General features: G+C 44.6%; 1 protein-coding gene across 1 annotated transcript in view; it reads right to left on the bottom strand.

Annotated features, from left to right (window-relative positions):
- The window catches only part of ASB13 (ankyrin repeat and SOCS box containing 13), a 39,283-nt gene that overhangs the window by 21,925 nt on the left and 4,550 nt on the right, over positions 1-12,808 (bottom strand). Inside the window, exons 2-3 of the mRNA XM_045858084.1 lie at positions 2,770-2,957; positions 1,410-1,560 (exon numbers count right to left, since the gene is read on the bottom strand). Coding sequence (XP_045714040.1) covers positions 1,410-1,560; positions 2,770-2,957 — 339 coding nt within the window. The remainder of the gene's footprint in view (positions 1-1,409; positions 1,561-2,769; positions 2,958-12,808) is intronic.

The following is a 12,808-nucleotide window of genomic DNA, read 5'->3' as shown; positions in this document are numbered from 1 at the left end:
ATGGAAAAGTGTTGGGAACTGCCCTGCCTGGTTTCAGAAGCTGTACCCCCACCAAGGCTAAGTCTGAGGGAGCGACCTTGGACCGTAAGCCACCAAGGAGACAAAAGCTTATCTCCCTGGCAGGAATGCTGCTTCTGCTCCTTTTACTTCATCCATAACTGGATGCCAATGCTTGGTCGGTTAGCCAATGATGGGTAAGATTCCCCAAATAGGGGAACGATCTAAGACAGGCACAATCACGTGGGAGGCCCCCAAGGAAGGACTTTGGGGGCTACAGCAAAAGGGGGTGATGGACTCTTGCCCCTTGGCTTTGAAAAAGCCTGAGTCCTCATTGTCTGTGAGAAATCTCCTAATCTCTTGGCTTCCTTATTTCCCTTGCTCCACCTAAGCCTAAAACAACGACAGAGGGTGGTGCAGCCCTGTGCTGGAAAGGGTGGGTTCCCCAGGTGATCAGGCCTAAGAAAGAATATGTAAAATCCTGTGAAACCTGCTTTGTTCAGAATGCTCTCAATTAAATGATAAGGGTCCAAGCAAGAAGTGTTTGTTCCTCAAAGTTTTACAGCTCTTTAGCTATCTGACCCTGACTCAAAATAGACCCTCAGAGTTCTTTGTTATCTATTGTTTGATCCTTACTGCCTGGCAATGATTAATGAGTTTTATCTGTATTCCTGTGCAAATGAACCCAATAAAAGCCCATTGAGGAAAAGGCTCTTGGCCCTTCTCCTCTGAGAGATCGGCCACTTTTCCTCCCCAAGCAGATCATGTCTTGATAGACTTATTCTCATCTGTGTTGGCTGGGGGAGCCCTGCCGGCAGAGGCCCCCAAAGAAAAGGGCACAAGTTTGCAACCTTTGCTCAAGAGTATAATCCGAAATCTTTAGTCCATCATTTAAAAAATTTCTACCAGCTGCTCTCACCCTAAATTTCCAGTCTTACCTGCTTTTGTTTGTGTTGGGAGCTTCTGATCCAGTGAGACTTGATGTCATTTTTCCCATGCATGGCCTTCCTCTTATCCTCCCACCTTCTGAGTGCATCCACTCTGGGAGGGCAGTTGAAATCCCACCTGCTCCCTGAGCCGACAGGACCAGCTCCCCGACTTTGAGAGCACCTGTCCTTAGGGATGTGTCTGGGTCTCATCTCCCAGCTAGATCAGGTGCTCACAAGGCAAAATGACAGCAAAGACAGAAATACTTCAGAGTGCTAGTGTCTGAAAGGCACTAAGCTTCTGCTAAAAAATAGAATCCTGTCATGGAAACAGCAGCCCCCTAATCCTAGGTAAGGACTGTATCTCCAGAAGGAAAGCTGAGCATTTCTATGAAGGACCAAGAGCCAGATACAGACCAGGAGTGCTCTTGGGCCAGCAATGGCTTCCACTTCCTTGACCACATGGCTCCCTTCCACTTAACTCACCGCTCATGCAGGCCTCATGCAGTGGGGAGGCTGTGTAGAGGGGTGGGTTGACCTTGGCCCCATAGGAGAGCAAGAGCTTCACACACTCGATGCTACCCGAGGCACAGGCATCACAGAGAGGGGTACTACCATCAATGTTCCGGGCATCCACCTTGTGGGGAGGAAGAAACAGACGTTACAGGGCCAAGGGGAAAATGTGTTTTCTCATCTTGATCTGCATTCATGTAAACAAAGGCACTTCTTAGATTTTCTAGTACGTGCTAAGACACCGCGCCAAGACACCGTGCCAGGCAGGGGAGTTTACAGATCACAGGAACTTGTGTTGGAATCGCCTTCTAACCTCCTAAACACAGGCGTCATTCTGTCTGAGGTTCTTTTATTTCTCGAGCAGGATCGGCTCAGCCTTATTCTCTCCACCACCCCAACACTTAATACACACAGAGTAGGAAAGAAGAGCTCCAGGTTCCAGCTGAGGCAGGCAGAGAATAATAAGGGGCTTAAATTGCTTAACATGCCTCCTCTAGTTGGAAAATCACAGGGAAGGAAAAAGGCAGTTCCCCAGCTGGCAGATTCTGTCTCGGATGAGTCCAAATTCAGCTGCTGTTTGGGTACATGCTGAAGCTTGTTCCACTTCCTCCTGAACTGCCTTCATGGCCAAGCTTTGGGCAAGAGTAAGCAGGGCACCATCTTCACTTTGCGCTCACCCTGAACCCCAACACCATCCAGTCCAGTGGGTGTCTGGGGCAACTCCCCCAGCCCACTGTGAAACAGCTAGCAATTCCACCAGCCAGAAAGCACTGGTGTCACATAAGTACTTACACCAGGAAAATCAGTAAATAAATCAGACAGAATTTTATTTTTGCTCCTTTTTACCTTTTTTCCAGAGAGCTGTTTGCCAGCATCTTACTTAGTCATCCTGGTGAGCCCAAACCACAGCTCTTGAGCCAAGGCCCACAAGCCCTCCAGAAAGCCTGTGTGTGTGATGTGTGTGGCCTGCCAGGCCCCCTGCCTAGTGCGGAGCATGACACTCCCTCCACCATTTTGCTAAAACTACCTTCTCTTTAGCCAGCAGTGACCCTCTAATAGTCAAGTCTATGACCACTTACTGATCCTAGTGCACAGTTGACATAGAGACCTCCACGCCCCTCCCTGGGCTTCCACCACACTCCATTCTGATCCCTCCTTCCTTTCCTGCTCAGTCATCTACAGTGGTTTCTCTACTTCTTTCTGGTGCTTTTGCAAATCATGGAATGCAAATCCCAATCCCCTTATTTTCCTCTCTCTACATGTCCCTTGAGATGGTCCCATCTGCACCCATAGCCATAGTCAGGCTTGGCAGATATCCTGAAGTGTTGCTCACCTGGGCCCCGGCAGCCAGAAGCAACTGCACACACTGTGCCTGGCCCTGCAGACTAGCTGCATGCAGGGGTGTGATGGAATCCACCGTGACCTGGTTGACACAGGCGCCATTCTCAATCAGCTGCTGCAGTTCCAGGGCCTCACCTCGATGGGCGGCCTCATGCACGGGGGTGCGCTCCACCCAGAAACCTGGAAAGGAAGCAGATCTAATGCTGAGACCATGTCACTTCTATCCAGATCAAATAAATGCATGTACAAGTCCAGAGACCCTTGATTAAACCCAGACACCACACATGGTCATGTAATTGGTCTTTGGCAGCATATAAGGGCCTTGCTCACCTCCTTGACCTATTTCCCACACTACCCCACAAACCCCACTCTCCAGTCACACTCGCAGCTCATTGTTAACCCTACTTTATCATATTTGAGTTTCTCTGCATGTATTCTTCTCTACTTGAAGTGCCCACCTTTGTCCCTACCCCAATTGTCCATCCTGCTACCTCCGATTTAGACACCTACATACTCTACATGGACCCAGTTAAAATGTGTCCTTCTCTGGGAAACAATTCTCCCACACTACTCACACATATACAGTCATTTACACTGTCTCCCTCCTTGCCTGGAAGTACCTTGAAAGTAGGGACCAGGTTTTAGTGACTCAATTTTAGTGGATTCCTCAGGATTTTCTATACACAAAATCATGCCATCTGTGAACAGAGATAGTTTTTCTTCTTTCTTTCTAATCTGAATGATTTTATTTTTTTTTCTTGCCTACTTCTCCTGGCTTGAATTTCTAGCACAATATTGAACAGAAGTGGTAAGACCAAACATCCATGCCTGGGTCCTGGTCATGGAGTGAAAGCTTTGTCGTTTTCAGTTAAGGATAACAGTGTGGGTTTTTGTAGACCAACTTTATCAAGTTGCAGACATTCCCTTCTAGTTCAGTTTGTTGAGTATTTTTATTGTGAGAGTGTGATGGATTTTGTCAAATACTTTTTCTGCATCTATTGCAATAATTACACCAGCTTTTTTTCTTAATTCCATCAAAATTGTGTATTATGTTCATTGATTTTCAGATGTTAAACCAACTGTGCATTCCTTGGATAAATCCCACTTGTTCATGGTGTATAACCCTTTTAATATGATGCTAAATTTGCTTTTCTAGTATTCTGTTGAGGATTTTGTGTCTATATTCATAAGCGTCAGTTTTCTTATGATTAATGTAGGTGTCTGGTTTTGGTGTCAAGGTAATAGTGGAGTGAGTCATGAAGTATTCTCTCCTTTTCTAATTTTTGGAAGAATTTATGAAAAATTTATATTAAATCTTTTAATGTTGGGTCATATTTATCTGTGAAGACATGTGGGCCTGAGCTTTCCTATGTTAAAACTTTTAGTTACTATTTCAATCTCTTTATTTGTTGTAGGTATATCTGGACTTCCTATATTTTGAGTCAGTTTTGGTAGCTTGTAGGTTGTGTCTTTTTATGAGCCTGTCCACTTCATCCACATTATCTAAGTTGTTAGCATACAATTTTTTATGGATGGAAATTTGTTCCTTCCATCCCAAAATTTATATGTTGAAGCCCTAACCCCTAGTACCTCAGTATGTGACTGTATTTAGAAAAAAGGCCTGTACAGAAGTGATTAAGTTAAAGTGAGGCCATTAGAGTAGGTCCTAATCAATCTTACTGGAGTCTTTATAAGAAGAGGGGATTAGGACACACAGAGAGACACAAGGGATGTGCATGAACAGAGGAAAACCATGTGAGGACACAAAGAGAAAGTGACTGTCTGCAAGCCAAGGGGAGAGGCCTCAAGAGAAACCAAACCTTCCAGCACCTGGGTTTTGGACTTCCAGCCTCCAGAATGTGAGAAACAAGTGACTTTTTTTTTAAAGCCCCCTAGTCTGTGTTATTTTGGTATGGCAACTCAAACTGACTAGTCCACAACTGTTCATGCTATTCCCTTATAATCCTTTTATTTCTGTAGGGTCCACAGTAATGTTCCCTCTCTCATTCTTAATTCTGGTAATTTGAGTCTTCGTTCTCTTTTTTTTTCTTCTTGGTCAGCTTAGTTAAAGATTTGTCAATTTTGTTGGTCTTTTCAAAGAAATAATTTTTGATTTTGTGGATTTTCTATATTATTTTCTGGTCTCTATTTCATTAATTTCCTCTGTAATCGTTATTTCTTTCCTTGTGTCTGCTTTAGGTATTTTCCCATCTTCCAGTGTCTTACAATAGAAAGTTAGGTCATTGATTTGAGATCTTTCTTTTTCTTTAATACAGATATTTACCACTATAAATTTCCCCTAAGTACTGCCTGAGCTGCATCTCATTAGTTTTGGTGTGTTGTGTTTTCATTTTTACTCATCTCAAACTGTAATTATTTATTTTTGCACTACAACCTCATAAAATATATGTTCAACAAATATGTTAATAAATAAACAAAGGCATTCTCCTATTCCAAAATGGAATAAAATTCTTTTTCTTATGCAATGGCTTACCTCCTCATCACTCCCTACCCATCACCTACCTTCCACTCTAGAGAATGAGGTACACAGAAGGCAGCACTGTGACTTCCCTTTAACCAGTGGTGCTCACACTTGAACACCAGCATCACCTGGAGGGCTAAGCCCTACCACCAGAGTTTCTGAGTCAGTCGGTCTTAGGTAGGGCGTGAGAATCTGAATTTCTAAGAAGCACTCAGATGATGCCAATGCAGGTGTCTGGGGACCACACTTCAAGAACCACTGCTTTAGACAATACTTTTTTCTCTGACTAGAACCCCTTCTCCCCCAAGCTCTGCCTCTTTCACTCACCCCCCACCCCTCTACCCTACCTCTCCCTAATCATCCTAGATAACGTACTTGCAGCTTTCTTGACTGAAATCCAATGGCTATTTTTTCCAGGAGGCCTTGCCCACTCTATATCCCACATCCACTCTGGGTTAGCAGCCCTTCTTTTGGGCCGCCTCAGTAAATGCTCTCTGTCTATAGTATTTTACCTAACCCCCAAACTGTACCTATCTATCTTGCCCACTAGTCAGAGAACCTGTGTGACCCCATGAAATGGGGACTCAATCATAGGGGTAGGGAAACAAAGGGAGAGCTAAAATGTGGAGGAAATTTTAATTCCCACAAAATATATAAGCCAAGCTAATGGGACTTCATACTTACCATCTCAAGAAGGTATGTTCCCCAGTAGTGCTAATTAATAGTTACCTGCAGGTCTGTCTTGGGAGATAACAAAAAGTAGCTACGGATCACTTTAAAGTTAATCTAGAGAGGGCAACATCCCCAGGGCAGGATGAGAAGTTACAACCCTTAAAGGGAGAGAGCAGGGTAAGGCCCTGGGACTTGTAGCAGAAAGGGAAGTACAGGTCAGGAAGGCTGGGCACTGGGGAAGCCTGTGGCTGAGAAGTGGGCAGCCCAGCATGGCTCCCACATGTATCCATCCAGCAGCTACCTAAGAGATATGGCATCTTCCACTATGGTGTGCAAAGATGAGTAAGATGTGACAATAAGCAGTTCATGTTCATGGGCAAGGGGGACGTGCAAATAATTCAAAACAATATGATGACTGTGATACTGGAGGAATATTCAAGTTACAGGAACTCAGAAGCAAGATCACCCAAGCATCCAGGGCCAGTCAAGAGAGCATCACAAAGGAGAAGGGCTCAGTCAGCCTGTGACAAGCATAACTTGTTGGCTCTGTATTCCCAGCACCTGGCCCAAAGCTCAACAAAGATGCTCATATTCACCCACTTGTTGAATGAATGAATGCAGAGAGTTACTAAAAGAAATTATGAAGTCTGGACAGAAAAATTTTAGAATAAAATCTAATTTTCTTTCTTTATGACAAGTCTGTAGAGGAAATGCCACTTACTGGTAACCAGCAGCAGTGATGGAAGGCAGAGATCAGAAGCAGCAGATGTGATAACAAAGCAGAGAAAAGAAACTTGTGCATGTCAAAGGGCACGATCAACAGATTGAAAGGCAACCTACGGAATGGAGAAAATATTTTCAAATCATGTATCTGTAGGGGTTAATATCCAGAATATATAAAGAACTCCTATAACTCAACAACATAAACAATCTAGTTTAAAAATTGGCAAAGGACTTAAATAGATATTTCTCCAAAGAAGATATACAAATGGCCAACAAGCACATAAAAAGATGTTCAACATCACTAATCATCATCAGAAAAGTGCAAATCACAACCACAACGAGGCATCACCTCACACCCATTAGGATGGCCACTATCAAAAATAAATAAATAAATAAATAAATAAATACTGGCGGGGATATGAAGAAATTGGAGCCCTTATGCATTGTTGAATGTAAGATGGCACAGCCACTATGGAAAAGAGTATTCTCGTTCCTCAAAAAAATTAAAGATTTTACTGTATGAGCCGGGAGTCCCACTGCTAGGTATGTGCCCAAAGGAAATGAAATCAGGATATTGAAGAGATATCTGCACCTCTATGTTCACTGCAGAATTATGCAATATAGTAAAAAAGTAGACGCAACCCAGGTGTCCACGGATAGATGAATAGATAAAGAAATGTGATTTATCCATATAATGGAATATTATTCAGTCTTAAAAAGGAGGGAAATTCTGTCACATGCTACATGAATGAACCTTGAGGGCATTATACTAAGTGAAACTTTAAAAGTCACCAAAAGACAAATACTTAGATGATTCCGTACATGTGTTATCCACTTCACACAGACATAAAGTAGAATGGTGGTTGCCAGGGGGAGGAGAGAATGGGCAGTTTAACAGGTGCAGAGTTCAGTGCTGCAAGAAGAAAATGCTCTGGATACCAGTTGCACAACGATGTGCATATAGTTAATGCTATTGAACTATATACTTAAAACTTAGCATCTTAACAATTTCTATGTGGTTTTTTTAACTACAATTAAAATTTTTTAAATTATTTTCTCATAAGTAACAGAAAGAGGGAGGAGACCCTGGGGGTGGGGAGGTTGTCACCTGCAGCTGGTACCAACCACAGGCTGTCATCAACAGAGGACAGTTATAGTGGGGGGGAGGGGAAGCAGGGGGAGAATGTGACTTCAATAGCTTCTGGTGACTCCAGGAAGGGCTGAGAAGCAAGGGAGGGGAGAAGTAGTTGAGCATAAAGAATGTGGGGGATGCATGTGCCCCACGGAGCTGTGTGAATAAGCACTGGCCCTCCCTGGGAAGTTCAGCTTTCCCCCAGTGATACCTTAAAGTAAAAAGTGAAGAGAGAACAGGAAAACACTACATATTGGTCAGTCCACTGCCAGGCCTGACCTCAGGCTTTATTTCCAACCCTGTGCCTGAACCCCCAGTAGTGACATGATGCCCCATTCCCCTGGGAGAGGGGCCCACCTGGAAACCTGAGAACCTCCAGGTCTGTCAAGTCCCCTCTGGGATGAGCATTCCCCCAAATCCCAGCCCCACCACTTAAGGTGGTTTCTGAGCTTCTCTCTTCCCATCACCCACTCCCTCTCATCACATCCTCCTCTAGTCTCCCCATCCCTTCCCTGGAGCTAAATCATAATGCAGCTAAATCATAAGTGGGTCATGTGGGACCTGCTCAGGATCCTTCAATTGCCCCTTTCTTCAGGACAAAATCCATGCTCCTTTAAAAACCAGGTCCACAGGCCCTCCAGGATGGAGTCCTGGCCTCTTTTCCTAATATTCCTTCCCCCTCCCCCCACCCTTCCCCCTCCAATTACCCCCCCACCACACACACACACAGACACCTACACATACACACAAGATTGTCCCCAATTATACTGAACTTCACATAGCTCCCATAGGGTCAAATGGTCCAGGACCTGTGCCTTTGTGTTTGCTGTCCCTGCCTGAAATGCACCCCAGCTCCCCATCCCTCTCCCTCTGCCTGAGTGAATAAAGTCCTCCTCACCCAGGAAGACCCAGTGGAATGCCTACTCCTTCGGAAGCTTTTCAACATACAGCTCAACCACCAACTCCCATCCTTATGCCATTTCTGTACCAATTGCTGTGCACACCCTCACACCTGCACCTCATTTGCACTCTTCTCCCATCCATCCTCAAGCATTTAGGATGGGACAAGCCCACCCACTGGTTCCAGCACAGCACCTGGCACACAGGTATGAGATGAATAAATACTTTCCAGAAGCAGGTTTGACTTGCCAGACATCTTCCCTCTGCAGTTGGGTCTGCCCTCTCCCCACCCTCCACATGCCAAAGCACAACCACCTTCCCTGCCCCTCACAGGCCTGCCCAGCTCCTGGCACTGACTGAGCCAGGCACCAGGGCATCAATTAAATAGGAGTCTGTTGTAACAAGAGCCAAGGCTGCAGTCCTGGAAGAGCATCTGGGCACTTGAGCTCTACACTGATAGCTGCATCCCAGCTCCTTCCTGCCTCTTACCTGTGCTTTGGTTTGAGGTTATGGTGACACCTGTGTCATTTTTCATGTCGACCAGCTCCTGGCAAGCCCAAGCTCATGAAGCACTAAGACTGTCTTCTTGAAAACTAGAGTGTTTCAACAATGTCATCTACAAATCTACTGCCAGATGACTGTCAGAGTCACTCAAAGAGGAACAACAAATGCTTGGGAACACTTCTGCTATCTTTCTGCCCCATAGTGTGACCTAATTGACTCAGCCTGTGTACCTGATGTGCACCTTTCTGGTTCCCAGATCTAACACCGTCATTGCTTTAGCTGTGGCCCCTGACACCTCACATCTGAGGGCCCAGGCCCAAGCCCATCTTTTGGGAATTAAGAAGCACCAGCTGAGTACTTCAAGTGGTTCTGCATCAGCCTGCCTTGAGGGAGACCATATGTGGTGACCAAGGAGACTCAGAAATCACCTAACACCTGTCTGTGCGACTTATGAGCTCTGCTACCTTGCATAAGTTACCCTCTCAAAGCCTCAGTTTTCTCACTTATAAAATGAAGATACTTTTGTCTGCCCCACAAGGTGGCTGTGACAACTGAATGGATGCTGTTTTGTACAGTGTACAGCCCACTGTAAGCACTCAGTAAACGACAGACATTGTGACTGTGATGGGATCATTACCATTATTATGACTACTTCTGCTAGTCCCGTTGGGATCTTGGGTCCCAGCTCTGCCATTTGTCCTTGTTCCACAATAAGCCCCATCTTGGACCCCAATACTAGTACATGGATCCTGTGTGAGTCCCCTGTACTGAGTCCCTGTGCAGTTTACCTGCACATTTTCTGGCCCTTCTGACACAACAGCCTGTGTTCCTACCAGCTCCTACCTTCTCACCAGAGCCAACTGCTAAGTACCCAGGAATTCCACCAACCAGAAAACAAGGGAGGCTCAAAGTCAGCTAAGGTATGAGTATTTATACCAGGAAAAGCAGCAAATTCGAATCTTGTTTGTGTTCCTTCTCCCCTCCCTCACCATTTTTTGTCCAGGGGCCACTTTACCAGCATCCCACTTAGTCACCCACAGACTAGAACCCTGCTCTGTGGGCCCAAACAACAGCTCTTCAGCCAAGGGTCCACCAGGCCTCCCAGAGAACCTGTGTCTGTGATACACATGGCCTGACAGGTCCCCTGTCCACGTAGAGCAGGGGTCTCATCGGCCCTTCCAAACTCTCCAATGAGCAAGCCCAGGCCACTCTGTCTGTGCTAGCCCTGTGTGTGGCCTTGGCCCTGCTCCAGACCTTTCCTCCCTGAGCTGGGCAGGCATCTCCACAGGCAGCAGCCCCAGTCTAACAGACTGTTTTCCAAATGCTGCAGAGAACACCTTCACTACAAAGCTAATCCAACACACTGGTGGGGTCAATTTCCACCATGAACCTTTACATGTTGCTTGAGCCAAGAACTTTGTTCCAAGTACGTCATTAAGGGCAGCCTGAGGTCCTTGCTGCAGAAAGGCCCTTTTCTGCCACAGCTGCACACTGAAAATAATCTGCCAGCTCTGGCATAAGCCCTTCTACCAAACATCCCAGTAAACATTCTTGAAATGGTGGCAGAGCGAGATAGAATGGAGGGCAGGCCATTCCTGTGGGGGAGCCAAGTATGGGGGACATAGCAGCCAAGAATGAGCACTGAAGTCACGGGAGATGGTTTCCAGAGACCTGCTCCCATGGCTACCTTCAGCTCTCAGGGGAAAGTCAGAGGTCCTGAGTGACTCATCCCCCAACGTCCCAAAAGGACGAGGATATTTGCATAAAATCTACCAATGAATAATTTAAGAAGGAACTGAAAGGACCTTAGAAATCCTTTACAATCAACACTTCCAGAAAAGCACAGAAAAGTATACCCATCCCTCTGATAGTAAAGGAATAAAAAAAGAAAAGGGTCATAAACCCATGAGGGCACAGAGACCAGCATCTAAGGATGACACTGCCTACTCTGCAGGATGCGCTGAGAACCAGACACAATAATGTGAAGAGCCTGGCACAAAATGAGTACATAATTAATAGTGATTATCACAACCACAAATTTTGAATAGTACAGTCTGAATTAAAAGTTTTAGTGTATTGGAAATTAGCAGTCATCTTGGTTCTCAAGGGAAAACAGAAATATTTATTCTTATATGTAGAAACCCTTACTTAGGAATTGGGGTCAAGTGTTCTGTTGCTTTTTAAAAAAGATTTATTTATTTATAGGGGAATGGAAGGAGAAAGGGAGAGAGAGAAACATCAATGTGCAAGGTAAACATCGATCAGTTCTCCCCTACTGGGGACCTGGCCCACAAACCAGACATGTGCACTGACCAGGAATCGAACCCGGAACCTTTCTGTTTGCAGGACAATGCTCAACCCACTGAGCCACACCAGTCAGGGCATTCTGTTGCCTTTTAAGAGATTTTTCATCAAGGTCTTTTTCAATGGTTTAATTATGAATACCCAAATAACGTTTGTCAGTAAACATGCAGTCAAGTGGCCTACAGTGTGATTTAAGATGTTAAATGAGTCAAAATTAAATAGAAAAAGCTATCCTCCCATGGAGACAAAACAGTCAGGATTTGTTAAAGGAGGTAAAAAGAAAGTAAAAGAGAATAACTGAAAGAAAAAGAGAAAGAGGAAGGAAGTGAAAAGAGATTACTAAGAAGAGAAAGACAGCCAAGAAAGAGGTCTTAGTAGGAGTAAGCAGACTGAGAGACAGACAGTCTGGGGATGAATTAGTAATCGTGAATAGAGAAAACTAAACAAACAAACAAACAGAACAGAGCAGTTGTTACCTCTAAGAAAAGCAACAAGTTATACAGAGAAAGAAATGTACTCCTACTATAGCAAGGAGTGCAGCTGTGGAAAATATTCACAGTCACAATAATGTGACTGATTTAAAGAAAATGTATTTATATTAGAGGACCCTGGAGGGAAGTGTATGGAAGTAGAGGAGCACGGAGTGGGCAAGGGCTTCATCTCCCACAACAGGATGTCTGCAGGGGAAGTCAAGTTTGAAAGTCAGGAAATTGCATTTTCAGCATGTTAGACAAATGGAGGTAAACCAGATGAACAGCTGGAGGAGTTCAAGTATGTAGTTGCTTCCAGGTAGTGGAAATCGACAAGGGTTGAGGGGGAATTAGAAGAAGACAGAAATGTCTCATAGTAAATCTTGTGGTTCCATTTAATTTCTTAAATCTATGAAATACATGTTAAATACTAACAAGAAATCCTTTACAATCTGTCATTTAACCCATTTTAGAAAACAAATACAGCAAAAGGCTTGCCTAAGATCACACAGCCTAGGAATCTCTGCTTCTCAAACTACACCAGGCTCATGCGTGTATTTGGGTGTGTATTCCATCATCTAGGAACTGGCCCATCTGGACATGGGACATATTTCCTGTCCCAACTGGGATTCTTGGCTCTGGCTCCCAGTAAACATGTTAAATATACTCCAGCCCAAATGGTACATACCGATTTCTCACTTTGCCTTTCCAACCCATCAAAGTCAAACTCTCAAAGCTTGACCACTCACAAACAACTAATGAATTTCACTGTCTTTTGTTTGACATACATACAATAAGCACAGGTAACTTCAGGTTTGCATCCTTGAACAATTGTTTCCTGTTC

The sequence above is a fragment of the Phyllostomus hastatus genome, unplaced genomic scaffold, assembly GCF_019186645.2.
Source record: "Phyllostomus hastatus isolate PE091 unplaced genomic scaffold, TTU_PhHast_1.1 phas_scaffold_1674, whole genome shotgun sequence".
Classification (NCBI taxonomy): Eukaryota; Metazoa; Chordata; class Mammalia; order Chiroptera; family Phyllostomidae; genus Phyllostomus; species Phyllostomus hastatus.
This window is presented reverse-complemented; position numbering and strand designations above follow the sequence as displayed.